This window comes from Sorex araneus, chromosome X (assembly GCF_027595985.1).
Source record: "Sorex araneus isolate mSorAra2 chromosome X, mSorAra2.pri, whole genome shotgun sequence".
NCBI classification, from domain to species: Eukaryota; Metazoa; Chordata; class Mammalia; order Eulipotyphla; family Soricidae; genus Sorex; species Sorex araneus.
Genome location: NC_073313.1, coordinates 288,873,928 through 288,894,205, shown reverse-complemented (window position 1 = coordinate 288,894,205; position 20,278 = coordinate 288,873,928). Strand labels below are relative to the sequence as shown.

General features: G+C 40.4%; 1 protein-coding gene across 1 annotated transcript in view; it reads right to left on the bottom strand.

The window, feature by feature from the left end:
• Window positions 1–18,982, bottom strand: part of LOC129399893 (3-hydroxy-3-methylglutaryl-CoA lyase, cytoplasmic-like) — a 79,842-nt gene extending 60,860 nt beyond the window's left edge. Inside the window, exon 1 of the mRNA XM_055121304.1 lies at window positions 18,654–18,982. Coding sequence (XP_054977279.1) covers window positions 18,654–18,761 — 108 coding nt within the window. The 5' untranslated portion in view covers window positions 18,762–18,982. The remainder of the gene's footprint in view (window positions 1–18,653) is intronic.
• Window positions 18,983–20,278: the final 1,296 nt, after the last annotated feature.

The following is a 20,278-nucleotide window of genomic DNA, read 5'->3' as shown; positions in this document are numbered from 1 at the left end:
TGGGTGTGCATTTGCCTTGCACATGGCTGGTCTGGGTTCGATCCTGGCACCACATGTGGTTTGCAGAGCCTTTCCAGGAGTAATCTCTAAGTGCAGAGCCAGGAGGAAGCCCTGAGCATCACTGGGTATGACCTCAAACCCAAAAACAAATGAAAATTTCAAAAATAATAAAGGATTGTTAAGTGGCTGGTTGGAAGGATAACTGGGGTAAAAGAGAGCATTAGGTTCCATTATGCTCTTACCTACCTTTGCTCTAAATGTCTAGCTTTTTCAGGAACTCAAATAATTACATCACAAGAAAATGGTAGTCAGAAGTACAACTGATTTAATGCCTAAGGATAAAGGTTTTGGGAAGAAATTAAACTCATTTTCATCTCATACCACCTAAATGAGATTTGTTCATTTGTTTGTTCATATAAATCTGTTTGTTCATGTAAATTTATTCATTTACAACTGGAAGTGGGGAATTCTCAGTAGGCAAGAGATAAAACTGGTCATGAGAAAAGTAAAAAGAAACATTATTTACATTGACTGCTGCATCATGTCAGGTTTAGTATCAAACTTCTAGAAGAAAACCACTCACTTAATCAAAATCTTGGAATTCTATTTCTAAAGCTCAGGACTTTCTTGAGACTTTAAAGTCAGGCCAATAGAACCAGAGTGAGACCATAAAGGTGCAACAGCAGAAAGCCTTTCCAATTCTAAGAATGATTTCCAGTGGCTCTGAATAACTAGACATCATCATGGTCTTTAACTATTCAAGAAAAAAAAGAAAGTACCTTATGTTCTATATTAAATAAATCTCATGTTCTATTTCACATGATACCTATAAGCTGTTTTGTCCAAATTCCAATTCAAGCTCTTTATAAGTTCAGCTGTGATCTATGGTTCATTCTGTTAAGTCTTTTTCATAATTCCACCATTCCATGTTATATATACACCTCCAGTACTTCCTTCTCTCCCTCACATCCTAACACCTTCTTTTAATCGCCTCTTAATCATCTGCCTGAAGAGTAAACCCCTCCAGTCACTTATTGTTTCCTTCCAGATGCTGCTGTGGAACGACTCCCCCTGGGCCTCACCTAACATTCCATCCATGTTCATTTGGCTGTGCAGATTGTGATTCCAGCCCTCCAAAGCTTTTGAGCTCTTTCTTTCCAAGAAAACTCACAGCTAACACCATTATTTCCTCACAAAAACAGCTAACATCTGCAGACTAAAACATCAAAACAAAGGGAAAAAGTTGTGCACAGTTCTGCTAAAGTTGGATAAAACCTTTATTGGCCATTTTAGGCAATAAATTAATGTTCTTATTTTCAATTTCCATGTACAAAGTCAATCACAGTGACTAATTTTCAATTTCCCCTCAGAGGACTAGTTACCAGATTACCTTCAATGACTAGTTAGTACTTTCCAGCAACATTGTGCTTGGAAACTAATCTCTAACAAAGCTTATTAGAGTGCTCAAAAACACTTAATTTAGTTCTTTCATTTAAACTGTGATAATTAGTTTGGTCAATCTATTTTAGAAACTACTGACTCTAAATTAGGAATATGCTGGGAGAGGAGAGACAGTGGGTAAGACATTTGCCTTGCATGTGACCAACCCAGGTTCGATCCCCTGCACTTCAGATGATTCCCCAAGCATTGCCAGGAGCAACTTCTGAGTACAGTCAGGAATAAGTTATAGGCACTGCTTATGTGGTTCCAAACAAAAAAAAAAGCACTATGTTATATTTGATAATATACTCTTTTCCAGAAAATTCATATAAATAACAATATTGCGGTAATTTAATTCAATTACCTTTTAAGATAAATTTTAATTGTAATTTATTTCTTATGCAATTTCAGTTTATGCAGTTTCCTATTTTAAAATACGGAAGGTCCCTTCAATATAACACTGAGACAAATTGAATGCCTCTTCATTCCAGCTGCTTCCTGTATAGATCATAATGATCTTTAGTCATGGACTATTCCTTCAGATTCATATTTATCAAACTTTAATGTGCATAAATCCCCTGTAGATCTAGTTGAAACTAGTTGGGATCATCTCCAGAGATTATGATTCATTAGGTCAGGTTGTGTCCATGAACTTGCACTATTAACCAGATGATGGGGATACAGTTGATTCAAGGATCACAATTTAAGAAGCACAGGTCTTAAAAAAAAGAAAAAACCCACAGGTCTAGCTAGTAACTGTCACTGTCATCCCATTGCTCATCAATTTGTTCAAACAGGCACCAGTAATGTCTCTCATTGTGAGACTTGTTGTTATTGTTTTTGGCATATTGAATATGCCACAGGTAGCATGCCAGGCTCTGCCGTGCAGGTGCAATACTCTCGGTAGCTGGCTGAGCTCTCTGAGAGGGGCGGAGGAATTGAACATGGGTCGGCTGCATGAAAGGTGAACGCCCTACCACTGTGCTATCGCTCCAGCCCTAGCTAGTCATCTCTTAAAAAAAATTCTTGAGACCAGAGAGATAGTACAGCGGGTAGGATTATTCCCTTGCATGCAGCCAACCTGGGTTCTATCCCTAACCTCCCATATGGTCTCCCACCAGGGGTAACCCCTGAGCACAGAGCCAGGAGTAACCTCTGAGCATTGCCTGGTGTGCCCACCCAGAAAGACTTATTCATTATATTTAAATAGCATTGTATACCAACTGTGAGTATTATCCTTTTACCACTATAATGTAAAACTGATTTTAAAAATTCTAATTTTTAACTTCTAATACTGAGTGTCAAACCATGAGTAATAAACTTACTAATTCTTCCTTTCGAATCCCACTACTGAATATCTATGTGGAAAAGATATTTGTTTCCTCAGTTGAGCTATTTCTAGTCAATATTATCGGCATACACACTATAGTTATTCACTACTATGAAATCTTAAGTCTCAAACACCTAATTCTAAAACAACTATCTAAAGTGTCTTTATAATATTCATGAGTCCTTTAGCTTTTTTCTACCCCTCTTTAAGTTCTATGGCAAGCAAGAAGTATAAGTTTAAGGAATATGAGCATATATTACAATGTACTGAAAGAAACTCATAGGGCTTGAGAGATAGCATAGTGGGTCAAGTATTTTGCCTTGCATGTAACAAACCCAGGTTCTATCCCTGCCATCCCATATGGTCCCTGAGCACCACTGGGAGTAATTCCTGAGTGAAGAGCCAGGAATAACACCTAAGCATCATCACCAGGTGCCGCTCCCAAACAGAAAATTTAAAAAAATAAAGGAGCACATAGAGACATCATTTTAATGCTGAAAATATTTGGGGGAAAAGGTAGATTGTTTTTCTGGATCTACTACCCCCACTCCAGGCTCCGTGCACTCCAGCTCTCTTCCCATACCTAGGGGAGGTAGAATCGATACATTGTGGTTGATCTACTTCTGGTTTTAGTGCAAGATCTGAAAATGAACTGATGAGGAAGACTCAGCAATATTATCCTAACCCATTTATAATCCACGACATTATCCTTGCATAAGTGATGGGTTAATCTAGAACTTCATTAATTAACTCAAAGAAAGCCAGGTCACATTAAATGAGTAGAAAAATTATATAGTCCTAACAATTGAAGATTCTATTTCTTATAACTGATAATTAATATTAAGTAGTAAAAGAACTGCAGACTTCAGAATCTGAAATGGTTCAGATTTATTATCTCTAACAAGTGTGTCACCAGATGAAAATTTTATCAACTGTCTGGGGCTCCTTTTGCTCATCCTAAAAGACAGAACAACATGTTGTCATAATACTTTTTAGCAAAATCACTGGAATAACAACATCACTATCTGATAAATTATGATTGATGTTAATATTAGCATATAATGAATCAATTATTCATAAAGCCGATAACAGCAGTAAATTTAGCATTCTACATTTCAATCGCTATCATTTGCTATATACAATAAGTCCATTGGAAATCTAGGGCAGATATGCTCAGTATTACTAGTGTTTCTGATAACACTTTTTCAATTCAGGCAAAAGCTTGACACTTTAGTAACAATTTATCACGATGTCAAAAGGTCAACATATATATAAAATTTTCCAAAGTACAAGTAGGTTTCAGAGATAGAGCTCATAAGCATTTTTGCTAGTTTTGTTCCATCTCCATTAGGCCAACGTTTCCTTTCAATATTTTCTAGAACATAAGTTCAGCAGAATTATATTAAATTAAATATTAAAATTGTGTCATAAGGGAATCAGGGCTAAGTGATAGCAGACATTTACGAGTGAAACACTGAATAACTCCATCTGTTTCTCCATAGCGCTTGCAAAAGCCTTTTAAACACAGACCTAGAACATATGCAAGCAGCACTCACAACTGCCCTCAGCTTCTAACCAGGTTCCCAGCTTTCTGTAAAATGCAAGTTTACATTATTCCACAGATCTAACATTTGGGAATTTTTGGTCCTTAAACCAAAGTTTCTCCAGAGTAGAAATTGTGTTTAAGATTCCTATTTTGACTTCAACATTAACCTCTGATCAGCTTTTATTTCTGAGTGAAATAAATGTGATTGAGCACAGAGTTCTAAAGTGAGTGCCTGACTGTACACCCAGTGGGTCACAGATGTATGCAAGTGGTGGCAGGGAGCCACTCCACTTCCTTCAAGATCCAAAAACATTTGGAAGAAAAGCCCAGAAGGAAAGACTTCTGACAGACGTGTGCTCTTTGGGGTTTCCTGCCTCCCTTTTGCCAAGCTTCCTAGACCCCAGCGCTTGTTAAAATGTTCACCAGAAAAATTTTATAAAATGCTCATTTCATAGTAAAATCCATATTAAACTTATTTTATGTAGTTGGTGTTTCCTGTGATCAATACTTCCTTACTTCACAAATCCAAGGAAGCGGGACTTCAAAAGTTGCAAGCAACAAGGTGACATCTGATGCACTCACCATCGGTGTCACTTCCAGCCACATCCCAAACTGAAAAATATAGATAAACACTGAAAGGAAGACGCTCACTGCCCCAAGGGGATCATTAGATCCTCAATGTTCCTCCACTGATAAAACTGAGTTGTGAGATGTGTGCTGTGTATTATGTGAGTTAACAGAAGCACAGAAAAAGTGAATAGATAGCTACATTCTGCTTTCTCAGATCTTACAGTGAAAGCCAACAACAACAAAAAACATTGGTATATCAAACATCCAAACTTAGTACCTGGATTTAAAATATAACTATCACAAGCCAATATAAAAATAGGAACTAAAACTTCTCATTCTTGTGTGTAGAAATTATTTTATATAATTGAAGCCAGATTTTATGTATTAGAAAAACAGTTAATTTGATTTAAAGAACCTGAAGTTTATACTCTGGAATTCTGTGGTAATAACATTTAGAAACTAGAAACTAGGTATATAAACATTTATTATTGATCTAAATATCTAGGTTCTTTGGGTAATAAGTGATTATATTTTCTTCTTAAGTTCTCAATGTAGAACTATACACATGGTAAATAGTTAATGAAGAGATACTTCATTAAGGTTCTTGTCTTGCATGTGAATGTGGCTGACCCCATCCCTAGCACTGCATAGGGTCCTGCAGCCACTGTCACAAGTGAGCATAGAGCCAGCAGGAACCCCGAAGCACTAAAAGTGTGGCCCCTTCCCACACACCAAAGATATTTCATTCTATTGAATCATGTCTGGTAGGTCACTTTGTTTCAATGCAGAAACATAAAGATGGGTCCACTGAGCACTGCCCCAAAAGTGTGGCTTGCAATAGGGCATAAGAGAATACTTGTAAGAGAATTTCACCACTTATAAACTGTATACACTCATTTTTAAATATATTTAAATGCTTAAAAAATAACTTTGTCAGCCACAGTGTTGGAGATCTCTCCAGGCCCCATATCGAGCCAATATCACCGGGGCACCCCAGATGACTCCATCATCAGTCTCCCCGCCTACTCCAGATGGAACCCCAGTGACCAAGAGCTTCCATAAGCAAGGCCTCAGTATTCAAGTTCCAGGGCTAAATCTCCAGGCTGCATGGAGGCAAAGGAACTGGGCTTCCCCTCCCCGGGTCTCCGCCCACCCAGCAGACTGGCTGTGATGCCCACAATTTGCCTCTGGGTGCTATACTAGTGCACCAACAGCCCTGACCCAGAGACTCCCAATTGAATCCCAAAATTGATTAGTGCCATACAGAGATGTCTCTGGAACCCAACCATTTACAATCTAGAAATTTACATTTATAATTGCGGCCACATGAGCTCTTGTGACATTCAAAATGAGCAATGGAAAATAATTTATCTAGTATCTGCCCCTGGAAAGTAGGCTTGAATGGTGATAGGAAAATTCGAGCAAAACATAATGCCCAAAATTAGAGAGAGAGTATTGGGGAAATTGTCTGCCATAAAGGCAGGGTGAGGAGTGGGATGTGTGTCGGGGAAAGGATGCTTGGGACATTGGTGGTAGAAAATGTGCAGTGGTGGAGGGTTATGTGTTCCATCATTGTATGGCTGAATCTCAAACATGAAAGCTTTGTAACTCTATCTCACGATGATACAGCAAAATTAAAAAAGTAATGTGGAGTTTATGCCCAATTCATTCAGCTTAATAAATGGCTGAACAAATAGAAGTATTCCTACATTATTAAAAATAATAATAATAAGTTGTCAGGCTTTAAGATGAGTGAATCCTTATTTTCTCTGAAATGTGCATCATTCTTTACATAGTAACTATTATTTCCAATTGTTAAAATATGAAGTCACCCTAATGTTCAATAATAGTTGACTGAGCAAAGAAGCTGGAATATAGTCAATAGAATGCTGCTCTACCATTAAAACTACAATTTTTAACAGGGCTGATGGTGCAGCAGGTAGGGTTTTTGCTTTGCACACAAATCAGGTTCAATCTCCAGTACCCATATGGTCCCCAAGGACTTGCTGGGAGTCATCCCTGAGTGAGTGCAGAGCCAGGAGTAAGCCCGGAGAACACTGTTGTTTCAGGTAAAGCCCCAAAACAACAACAACAAAAATCAAAGTAAAATACACTTAATAAAAGTGTATGAGTTTGGGGGGGGAAACATGGAATTTAAGGGGATTGTGCTACATGCAGTAAGTCAGGAAGAAATTAACAATTGGGGCTGAAGTAATTGTAAGTGGGGAGGGCGTCTGCCTTGCACATGGCCAACCAGGTTCAATTCCCAGCATCCCATATGGTCCCTTGAGCACCACCAGGAGTAATTCTTGAGTGCAGAGGCAGGAGTAACCCATGTGCATTGCCGGGTATGACCCCCAAAAAAATATTGCTGGAAGTCATCACTTCTAGATGGAATATAAATTACTAAAACAAAACTAGCCATGGTGAAAACTATGGTGGTGATGAGAGAGAAAAATCAGGAGTGAGGAACAGGTTTAGGGTGTTTTTGATGGTGAAAATCCTGAATATTAAGCACATATGAAAAGGTGAATCTATATCCCCTGAATTTACATGGCCTATGATAAACTATGATAAACCAACAAAAAAAGAAAACTTAAGATTTTATTCTGTAAAATAGACCTAGAGAGGGTCACGTATAATCTGTTCTATAGAGTTGACTGATATAAATATATGTAGACACAGAAAATGATCTATGCATATGTGCAGATACAGATATAGAATGATATATATATGTTCAAACACAAGTATGTTTATAATTAAATGAGTAATTCTGCATGATTTTACCATATTAATTTTGTTCATAAACTTTGAATCATGAAATTCTGACCATAAACGTCTTTTATCCAAATCCTGTGTTACCTAAAATCTTCCCTGATCACAAGGATTGCCATTAGCATCGTTCACTTCCTCTACACCAACTTCCAGCCTGAAGTTTCCAACTGAACTTGAAGTAAGGATTACAGAAGAAATAGAGTGAAACAAATGACAATAGAAATGGGAAAATGAGAAATCAATTCTTCTCAGAGGAATATGCCAAAATGAGGAACCAATTCTTCCAGATGAATACATCAATGAGAAATAAAAATATGGTCTGGATGGATCTCTCGGAACAGAATCTGCAGTGATTGTATAGTAACTTCCCCCTCCCCCCACCACAGTCCTCACCACTTTGCAGGTATCAGACAGCTAGGCCACAGCCCTTTTATCCTTGACCATGGAAAAAAGAATTAGTTTCTTATAGTGAACATGTGTTTGGATTCAAATACAAATAGTGATATAAACCCCTAAGAACCTAAATGCTTAGAATTATTTATAAAACTCTCTATTATAAAATCTGACCTCAGAATGAATGTATTGGAAACAAGTTCTCAGAAATGGTGTCTGGAAATTTTATTAAAAAGAGCTTTCTACTGAATGATTATGATTAGGCTGTACATTGCTAAAAATTATTCCAATGTTTAAAATACTCTCATTATGAAGTACTGAGACAGTATTGTCCAGAAAACTCTCATTAATGAATCATCTGAAACTGTCCATGGAGGATCATAGAATCAAATTATCTACAGGCATAGGAAGATAACCAGAATGCCAGCGGCAGCTAAATATAAGAATTAAAAGTATAAATCCTGATACAGGCACTCATGTGCTCTCTGCTTCTATTTCAATGAAACAAAATCCTTTCATGGGTAAAATACATCTAATTCATGCAGTTTGACAAACAATAGAGATTAGCAGAAAAAAAATCTGAGGTACTCCATGTTGTTTTTTATAATAGAGTTAAAAGGAATTTCTGTTAAAAGTACAGTCTGCAAATAAGTGATTTTTTCCTTTACCTTATTATCTCAATATCTTCCATAACATTAGACTGACTGCAGTTAAAGATCTACATAGATCCAGGAAAAGAAAAAAAAACTAAATAAAAACTAAACTGAGACTAGACAAGGAGAGAATAAAGGGTCAGGGGAAGTTACAACACAGAATGAATAAGCATATACAAAGCCAGGAGACTTAGAAAACTTCGGAATTAATGAAAAAAACAAGCACACAGGGTGGGGGAGGGAAGGATATGACAGCCAGCTGGACTGAGAGAAAGTAAGGAATACAGGAGCCAACAGAAATTCAAGGACAGAAAGGATCAGAGATTGAAGGGAACAGGAAATTTATTGGAAAGCAACTTGTTTTTCCTTTTGTATCCAATTCAATTCTATTCCAGACAGAATTCTAGTCTCAGCCTCAAAGTTGAGAAGGGAAGCTGAGACTCATGGGAGTATTTCAAGGGCAAGAGTCAGGGTCTTTGGAAAGCTGATTACAGAAAACAAAATTGACAGCCGACACTGAGGGTGGGTACCGGAATAAGGGGGTGGTAGCATGAGTCACCCTTGTCTTCAAAATACGGCATAGCTACAACAAACATAGTTGGTGTGACTACTGAATCAGACCAGTACATTTAAATAAACACCCCAGATGATTCCAATCACATGAAACATGCAGGAAGTATTGCTTCAGTCATGAAAACTGTGGGTGACAGAAGTAAAACTACCTGAATTCAACTCCCAGCTCTGCTACCCATTAGCTGTCCACTGTGATCAAGTTATGTAATCTGTGCACATCCTAAATAGAGAACATTGATCTTTTTGAAAATTAAATAACCTACTTTGTACAAAGCAATGAGGCATGACTTAGTGCATACTGAACACTCAGCCACGCCATCAACTAAAATAAAACTAGAGCTGACTTCTACAGAGTAACAGTTATAGTTCAGTACAGAATGAAACACTGAAAGGACATGAAAATTATTTCATCTCTTATAAGATACTGGTGAGCATACTCTAAAGGGAAGACACCAAGATTCAAGTTTCATGGCTCCTCTAGGTTTTGTTCCTGGTGTCATAATTGGTGGTGCTCAGGATTCTACAGCTCCGTGGTCCTAACTGGACTACTGAGAAGTACCTTACCTGCTGCTGGACACCTCTCAGGGAAAATGTCAGGGGTTCAGTCCTTCGTTTCAGTATGCTTGCGTCAGGCAATTATTTTGGGGAATAAACATGTGAATGGCCTTGACCAGGAACTTTCTCCCCAGTGCAGCCAGAACTCAAAAAAATTAAAGGCATCCCCAAAGGGCATGGCCTTTATTCTTGAGAGAATAGAACTCTTGAAATGCAACAAATCTAAAACTTGGCTAGTGCTGAGTTACTCAAAGACTTACATTTATTCACCATTATTGAGTCTCACTCACCTACTTTATCACGTAACCCTGTTCTTTCTTTATTCCCCAACATATTATAATCCAACAGCCATTGTCTGCCGTAGAACCCCCACAGAATTCTCTGCCTTTCCAGTTTTAATGAGGCTCAAGTCTTTTGATTTCTCTAGCTGGAAACTCAGCTCTCTGATGACAGCTGCACCATCTCCCCAAACCCTTCACTGAATGTATCCATCACCCTCTGACCTCCAAACAGCCCATCAGCCTTCTGTGAGCCTCCTGCCTGACTTATACCGTCCCAGACACAAGCTGAGTTGTCTCCTCTACCTACCTGTGATGAGACATATAAATGGCGTCTCTGATTTTCACTACTTAAAAAAGACTGGCTCCTTTTTACTTGTATCAAAGCCCTTTCTTCTCTGAGAAACATGTGCCATTGTTCACACAGGTTTTTATTCCTACTTTAGAATTTGATCCCTTATACATTAAATTTTTATAAGCTTGTTTCCCATAATTCCGTTCAGCCCAAATTTTGACCCTATCCTTCAATATTTAGATTTCATGATAAAATTATAGCCAACATTTGATTTCCAGAAAAATGTACGTTTTATATTGATATATAAACCCATGAATTCATTGGGTTTATCTCCATTTCAGTAGTAACAATGAAATACTACTTGGTTATGAGACGAGACAAAAGCATGCAATTTTCTGACACGGGGATGGAACTAGAGCATGCCATGCTCAGTGATTTAGTCAGGAGGCAGGGCAGACACAGAGTGATCTCTCCTATGTGAGAAATAAGCAAGCATAACAAATAACAAATATATATGTGAGGACTACAACCCTACAACCAAGCACCACAAACAAAACAATGCCCCCAGGAAGCCCTGCAAACAACTATGCACAAGCCTCACCACAGTGGGAACCATAGAAATGGTTATACTAAGGAGCGAACAAATGGGCCCACACACTAACACAATCTCCATGAGCAGCTCTAAGACCCTACACACTGACAACGCCTCACAATTTACAAACACACAATAGCAGTGTGGTTTTGGGTTTCCTTCCTGAAAAATCCCTCCTCTAAAAGGTATTTAAGCAAATGTTCTAACAACTACAGAGTTCCAAATGAAAAAAAAAAGTAATCATATGATCCGGGGTTTAAATATAAGCAGAAATATAGCTGATTTAGGTTAAATTTCAAAAGCTCCCCCCCCTCCTTAACACCAAGTAATAAATTTTATGAACAATAAACATTCAAAGACAGAAATTGTAGTTCCAAAGTGGCAGGGCCATATAAAATAATACTAAATAAATAACGCTAACTGACATTGATAAATTGTATTAGACAAAAATAATAACTCTTCTTTATAGGGAGGGTGGGGCCCACATCCAGATATGTTCAGGGCTTATTCCTGGCATTGCACTGAGGGATGACTTCTGGTCCTGCTTAAGGGACCATATTTGGTGCCTGAGATGGAAGTTGGAGAAAACAACCCTTTCACGCTGTTTTGCAGGCACTGCTCTGTAGACGCAAATATGCCACCACTGCAAGATCTACGGTTTGCAGGTAGGAACTTCAAACACACACTCGGAAAACCCCTACCCACGTCCTTCTTGCCTTTTACTTCCGAAATAAGTCAGAAGTGTCCTCCAGCCTGTTAGTCGTGAAATACACCTCCTATTTTTCAATAAGTGGAGAAGAGATTAATTTCAAGTCCCTCTTTCCACTTCTACAAATATTCCTTGAAACAAGGGACACATAAACCAAAGCAACGTTCCTACCCTTCCTGCACTCTGGACTGCAATACAGCCTTTCTTTTCTTTTTACAAAATTCAGAGTAGTATTAATAACGGTTTCTCTTGGACATAATTCTAACAGCACCCCCATTACCAGTGGGCCCATCTCCGTCTCCCAAGGGTCCCAGCTTCCCTCCATGTCCTTATCCCCCACTACCCACTCAGTTCTGGTGCCCGTTCCCCCTTTATGTTGCCTTTGGATCTTCGTTACTATCTTGCTGAGTATCTTTTATTGTTGTTTTGTTTAGGGGCCACACCAGCAATGCTTGGACTGAGCACCTGGCAGGTTCTCAAGAGATGTGGGATGTCAGGTACAATCTGTAGTCTCATGGCAGTGTGTGTTACATTCCACACAGAGATGTTGCATCTGTCCCTTTTCTTCTGACTTCACTTACCCTAATATCCTCCTTGCAAAAGTCTGTGTAACGGTGTTTGATTTTCTGACAGAATGGACTGAGGGCTCTCAATCAGCGTCAGGATGAGGATACAATGTAGACTTAACCTCACATAACCTATACCTTAGTTTTTAGAAATCTAAGGTACTTAAAAGGGAGCACTAGGATTTAGATTTTACTATTGTGGTGGGGTATTAAGCTCTCTTCACAGCCTCCAGGATCGATTCTAAACTTCAACTCATCAAAATATGATTAGGTTTTATGAGATGAGAAGGTAAACTCAATAATAATATTCAATATATTCTCCCTAAAAATCAAATCTTATTGACACGTCTTTCTAACACTTTAGCATTCATTCAACTATCATTGTGCTAAATTGTTCAATTATTGTTTAGGATTCCATAGATCTAGAAAGAATTTCAGTCTTTCGTAAGAATGATCAAAGTATGGCAAAAGGTAGGTAGAAGGTAAACATCCATTATTCATTCAACAGTATATATTGACCACCAAACAGTAACCAGCTCTTCCATTAGTTATTTATAATCCTGTGATAGATATTTTCCTTATTTTTATTACACTTTAGAGTACTTTAGGGAATTAATCATCAAATAATCACCACTAAATATGTAACTAACAATATACATGTAAGCTAACAACATATTGTGTAATATAATAAAGCCTACTTACCTTGAAAGTTTGGAAGAGATTTTATGAGATTGCATCACTTGAGTTATGAAGGGTGAATGTAAATAAATAATTTAAAATAATATTCCTGCATTAGGACAAACAAACAAAGACCCTATTTCTAGAGAAAATATGATTAAAAACTCAAAAGAAAACTTGGAAAGAATAGCTTCATAGGAAATTGCAGAAAAACACAATGAAAAGATCATTCAGAGTTTGGGTGGGAACTCATCTCTAAGAGCAATAGTAATTCACAGGTGGTTGTGAACCAAAAACCGTCTTGCAACTAATTGTACAGTGATCTTAAGGGATCACAATAGTCCATGTGAAAAATAATGGCATTTTTAAATGATAGTACAGGGGCCAGAGCGACAGTACAGCAGGTAGGGTGCTTGCCTCGCACGCAGCTAACCCGGCTTTGATCTCCTGATCCCACATGGTTTCCAGAGCACCACCAGGAGTAATTCCTGAGTGTAGTGCCAGGATTAACTCTGAGCATCACCAGATATGGCCCCAAAAGAAAAATTAAATAGATAAAATGAATTTAAAAAATAAAATTGAAAGTATATTCTCCTCTAATGTTGACTCACCCACCAGCCCTGCTCTACTGATTCCCACCTAACTCTGCAGGGAGCTCCGATTCATGAAAACACCTGAATCCCCTCAGTTAAAAATTAGAGTGTGCACAAGGGAGCAATTGGCCCAGTACCAGCCCTGTCGAAGCCCCAGCAGACACACCCATCCCACTACTGCAGCCATGGCTCAGTTCCACAGCTTCATGAATATTCTCTGCAGAGACACCAAACTGGTGGCCAGACTAGAACTCTGGGTCTTCTCTGAGTCGGGGTGGGCAACCCCCACTGCCCCAGTACAGTTACACCCACCTCTCCCAGCTGCCTCCATGTCAACCCAATGGCCCAGACCATGTTGCCTGAAGCCACTGGATCAAGTGGCCTCCTAATCCCTCAGTACTGAAAGTCCAGCGGGAGCACACCAGTGCTGAAAGGGAAAGTAGCAGAGAAGCCAATGAAATCCAACAAGCAAAAATAATAATATAAGAGGCTCAACTAGCAATTAAAAGCTCAATAAAGGGGCTGGAGTGATAGCATAGCGGGTAGGGCGTTTGCCTTGCACGCGGCCGACCCGGGTTCAAATCCCAGCATCCCATATGGTCCCCTGAGCACCGCCAGGAGTAATTCCTGAGTGCAGAGCCAGGAGTAACCCCTGTGCATCGCCAGGTGTGACCCAAAAACCAAAAATAAATAAATAAATAAATAAATAAAAGCTCAATAAATTGTTAAACAAGGACGTGACAACTGCGTGGTCAGATAAAACAATTTTCATACAAAAAGTAAAATTTTTATACATATTGACTTTAATATTGGAGCCTTGTTATCTACTCAATTTTAACTCTAGGATTGCATCAAGAGTTGTGGTTTTTGTCTACACCAAAATAATTTTTTTTAAGTTTAAACAAAACGTAAAATTGGTAGCAACAAAAAAATTGGTGGTATAACAGTATATTTGAGGAAACAGATTTAAGAGAATTTCAAGGCTAAAAAAACCAACTGCAGAGCTTAGTGATACTAAAGGAGGGGGGGGCGGGGATATGCTCCTGGTTTGTGGTTTGAATAACAGAATAAATTGTGACTCTCTTCCTTCAGAGGGAAGGCCTCAGGTAGTAACAGAGAGCATCTCAATTAAAGTTTGGAAATACTGGACCCTAAGATTGCTTTTGAGAGATTCTAGCATGACACCAAGGGTCAGAAAGAACCAGTATTATATCTTAGAGAGAGAAATAGAAACCAGGAAGACACTAAAACACAACCAGTAACTGAAGCAGATGTAGGCAAGACAGGAAAGGCCCCCTCTCAAGGCAATGTCAAAAGCCGACCTTGCAGAAAACAGGAGAAGCAGGAACTAAGGCCTGATAAGACCGTGAGCAGCAATGGATCATGAGGAGATTGGACCCCTTCCGATGAAGAAAATCTCTCAAATACCTCCAACCCTCCGGGAGAGCCCAGCAAGCTACCAAGAGTATCCCACCCACACAGCAGATCTTGGCAAGCTACCCATGGTGTATTCGATATGCCAAAAACAGTAACAACAAGTCTCACAATGGAGACATTACTGGTGTCCGCTCGAGCAAATTGATGAACAACGGGTGCTACAATGCAGTGCTACCCTAACTTTAGTGATTCAGCACAAAGAAGACCATCACCACTCCCAACCTCCCTGGTAACCTCTTTAGCAATGGAGTTAGATCTAGGTAGAAGCCCCACATGGGGGCAGGTTGGAGAAACCCTATAAAGGCCATCTTGAACAAAGGAAGGGTGCACATATGCTGCCCGAGCCCATGTGCTGCTTGTGCCCTCATGGTTGAGCACATGTGGTGCCTAAGCAGATCTGTATCTGTCACCCGCATCTCCCCTCTTGAGATGTGGACTTTCACGCTGGGATGTGTCTAGGGGCTCTCCCTTAGAAAAGCTCACATTCTCTCTTGAGTGTCTCTCTCTCTCTCTCTCTCTCTCTCTCTCTCTCTCTCTCTCTCTCTCTGTGTGTCACTCACTCTCTCCCCCTCCACACCTTCAAAAACCCTCCAAATAAAATCTATTTATCTCACTGCTTGTCTACTCCTGAAATTCCTTTCTGGGAGGCGAGACAAGAACCCAGTAACCCTGGGTCCCAGATGGCAGAGGCAGATGGGGAGAAAGTGACTGTTTTTCTCCTCACTTCACACAAGTCACCTGTGGACCCACCGGCATCAAAACCGTGAGTGTGGAAAGAAGTGTAGAAGGGAACCAGAATGCCGATACTGCCGGTAAGGGTTTGCCTTGTACCTGGCAGACCCAGGTTCCATCCCAGCACCACATACATTCCCCACAAGCTGTGCCAAGTGTGACCCAAAAAGAAAAAAAGTCATAAAGAGCATTTACCAGATAAACATAGGCCCGAGCCAGTCCAGGAAACTGAAGAACAATGAAGGGCTTAAAGCAGCAAATTTATGCTATTGGATAGAAGCTAGGCTGGAGCGATAGCACAGCCATTGGGCATTCGCCTTTCACACGGCTGACCCGAGTTCGATTCCTCCGCCCCTCTCGGAGAGCCTTGCAAGCTACGGAGAGTATGGAGCCCCCGCAGCAGAGCCTGACAAACTACCTGTGTGTATTGGATATGCCAAAAAACAGTAACAATAAGTCTCTCAATGAGAGACGTTACTGGTGCCCGCTCGAACAAATCGATGAGCAATGGGATGACAGTGACAGTGACAGTGACAGATAGAAGCTAAGTCAATAAGTCAAAAGCCAGCTGTCACAGAGAAGAAAAGAAATCAAAGGGGAAAAAAGTGAACAAGAATCAATGGGCATTCGTTAGACCAGAGATGTGAGGGGTAGCACCAGATAGCCACACACAGGTTCCACCAGCCACACGCCAGTCAAGTGTCCAGGCAAGGGTGGAGGTTGAGCTGGGGAGGGAATCCAGGAGCACTGCTGGAGGGAATGCCGGTTGAGGGATTGGTGCTGAACTCCATGTACCTAGAACGCAACTATTATTTATAACTTTATAAATCATGGCTCTATAATAAAAAATACAAAAAATAAGTCACTACTGCTCTGAGTTCAAATAGAAGAAAATAATTTAAGTTTTTCGCTAAGTTCTGAACAAAATACAGTCCTACACAAATGGTTAGTACATCACAGAAAAGGAGAACTCTAAGCGGGAAAAGAAACTTATCAACTTTAAGCTGTGTTTTAGGAATAAATAAGTTTCCCAGGCAAAACATTTGGAAGACTAAAAAAATAATAAAATCTGGTTATTTTTCTCAAGTAGCACAAAAAGTGTCTTCAACTGATAGGGATACCTAAGTCCTATTTTTATTATTCCTTGTTCAGTCATCCTGGCCATTTTCATTTGCCATACTTCTACTTTTTAGTAGAGCAAAGTAGGCATTCACATTTAGGAGCCTAGATTCAATTATTGTTCCCCAAACCCACAAAAAGAAAGTGATTGGGGAAAATGAAATTCCATTTTAACGCAAGGGTGGGGGACTCAAATGGCCTTTTAGACTTGGAAACTAAAAGTTACAAATTCCTGATTAGTAGTAGACTGAATATAAAAGATAAAAGCTACAATGGAAAAAGTTAAGTAAGAAAACGAAGGAAAATGAGCCATCAGTAGGATTGTCAAAACCAGCTTTCTCTCTGCACCACCTGAAGCTTGCTTTCAGTCCGTCTGACTCCAGTGCTATTTCAATACAAATGTTTCTGTTGAAAGAACACACAAAGCCAAGCTTTCCTCATTTGTAGAGAAAGCTAAGGTCACTATTAAACACAATGCTAAGTAGAACTGAAAAAAAGAATTAACTGTAAAACTTTAAGAAAATAGATCCCTACATTGGAATAATTTACCTAAATCTACAGCAAACTCTACTGGGTCTACTAAAATGTACCATTAGTATAATTAACTATGCTGGGAAGATGGTCAGAAATAAATGGTGTGTTTTGTTTGGGGGCGCACCTGGCAGTGCTCAGGGCTTTTTCCTGGCTCTGCATTCGGTGGTCACTTGTAAGGCAAGGCCCTAGCAGAACATATTTTTATAAATAGCTAGACCCTTTCTAGTCCTACCTTTTCTCCCTTACTTTACAACAAGTCTCACGATGGAGCCGTTACTGGTGCCCGCTTGAGCAAATCTATGAACAAAGGACGATGATGATGCAGTGCTACTTTAAATATTAATTTAACTATCACTTAAGCAAAAAATATTTTATAAAGATTTTATTTCCTAGCCATTTCAGATTGAGTGTACTAAAACAAACAAAAATGTGAATACAATTAAGTATTGTCTTAAAAACGACTTTTAGGAATCACACATGAATGAATTTTAGCCTGAAGAGCTCTATATGCCCTGCCCCCACCCAGCCTTGCAGTGCATTGAAGCTTCACTGGGGAGGAGTAATTACCGTAATTACCGATGCGAAGAGCCATTTAACCCTGCCTTGCGTTCTTTTCTAACCTGCATTGCTTTCCTTACATTCTGTCTCACTATTTTTCTTTTTATGCATCTGTTGTCCTTGTCACATGGTATGAGGAATGAGCCGAAAATGAAGGCCCTAATCCTGGAGGGGCGCTTACGGCTGGGCTGCAATCACATAACGCTTCCTTCCCGAGGGGAGATGAAGGAGCACCCAATGGGCCTGGGAGGGATTTGGGGTCTACAGGTGAGGGTCTCAGCGCACCCGACAGAAAAGGACAAAAGGCCTGCAGGCCGTGAGGCCTAGGCCGCTGCCTCGCCAGGAAGACCGGGGTAGGGGGTGGGAGAGACGGGCGGGGGGAGGCGCGGGGGTGCTGGGGGAAAGATGCAAGGATGCTGGGGGGAGGTGCATAGATGCTGTGAGGGAAGGTGCGGGGATGCTGGGGGCAGATGCGGGGATGCAGGAGGGGAAGGGAAAGATACGGGATACAGGACGAAAAGATACGGGGATGCAGGCGGGAAAGATGCGGGGATGCTGAAAGAAGGCGCGGGGATGCTGGGGGAAGGTGCGGGGATGGTGGCAGCAAAGCGCGGAGTAACTGCGGGAGGCGGAGAGGAGGTGCCTGGCCGGGGAGGGCCGGGCGCGGGCGGGGGTCGGCGGGCCGGGCGCGGGCGGGCGGGCGGGGTGGGCCGGGCGCGAGCCGTACCTGCACGGGCTGCAGCGCCCCTGCCCCGGGGTCCCGAGTCCACTGCTGCTCGCGGCCCAGCTGCTGGTAGCTGAGACAGTGCTTCACGGCCGAGGGCACGTTCCCCATGGCAGCACCTGCGGAGTCCCCGCACCTGCCGAGCCCTTCAGCCGAGGAAGCCTGGCCGGGCCGCTCCCCGCCCCCACTGGCGGGAGTTCCCTCCCGCGCCCCGCGCCCCGCGCCCCGCAGACGCGGTCTGTGGTTTTCAAAGGGTAGAGTCAGACCGGCAGACACGTAGGTGACCTGCGAAACAGCCCTTCCCACTGTGAGAAACCGGCGACAGATGCCTGGGGTTTGGGAGAATAGGAGCTCCAAGATGAAGCAAATAGTGTTTGATGCTCTGCTGTTAAGAAACAGAATGCATCACAAGGAACCTCCTGGCTTGTTGTCTAACCAGGGAAGATCTTAGAAAACAGATTCCAATTCGCCAAAGTCATTCTAGTTTCAACTGAAGTAGAGATGTAAAGATATTTTATCAGCTTTTAATTTATTTAAGAAATGAAATAAGTTCAAAGATTTTAAATACAAACGCTATTTATATATGAATATGCAAATGCAGTTATATATTTATATATGCCAAAACTATTAGTAATAATAAGACCAAATACATTATAGTTGTTTAATTTTTCCTCCCGATAAAAGGACTAGAAATAGGTGCACTTTTTCTGGAAAGTACAATTTGACCGCTAACATAATCTTGAATACTTAAATTTTATAAGTTGAAACAATATTCATCTACATCCTCCCTGTTTATGATTAGAATAAAAATTCTCAATAGGTACCTTTATCATTACAAATCTAAAATACTGTAAATGAAATGAAAATAGATCAGCAAACCCTGTGATAGTAATACGACTCTCTCACATATATCAGTTCAGGAAACTTAGGCTCCATCCACACAGCAAAAATATCATTTTAATAGTTATAAATCGTGTTAATGGCATATCCAGGTTTACACCTATAATATTCTCATTGCATCATAGGCCTAAACCACTTGAATTTCAATCTTGTAAATATAAAGGTGCAGAACTTCACTGCAGGGCCCAGAGAGAGTCCAGTGAGTAAGGCACTTGCCTCACATGGAGAAAACAAGATTGAGTCCACGATGTCATGTGGTCCTCTGAGGAGTGGGCCATGAGCAGAGCCAGAGTGAGCCCGAAGCACAGTCAGCTGTGCCCCCAGCTCCTGTCCCCAAGATCATTGCCTACTGAGTGACTTTTAAGTCAACTTAAGCTGCATGCAAAAACATACAACTTTTTATACCTGTCTTGAACTGTTCTTGAGTTTTTTCACCTCCCTTAATCTTCTACCCAGAGTGAAATCTAATCTGTTAACAGGATACTGGCCATTTGAACCCATTTATCATCACTCCTTCCATTCATTCCTCTCTGTGACACTCTCCTTTCTTTGAAAGACAGCAACATAATGCACAGTAGTAGAAATTATATGCTTGTTGTATGTCATCTGCAACCAGGAACGAGGATCCATCAGTTATTAACCAAGTGACTTTGGGAACGCCCTTAGCTTCTGCTTTCTTATATAGAAGGTATAATTAAATTTCTTATCTGATAAGAGTTGTAAAAGAT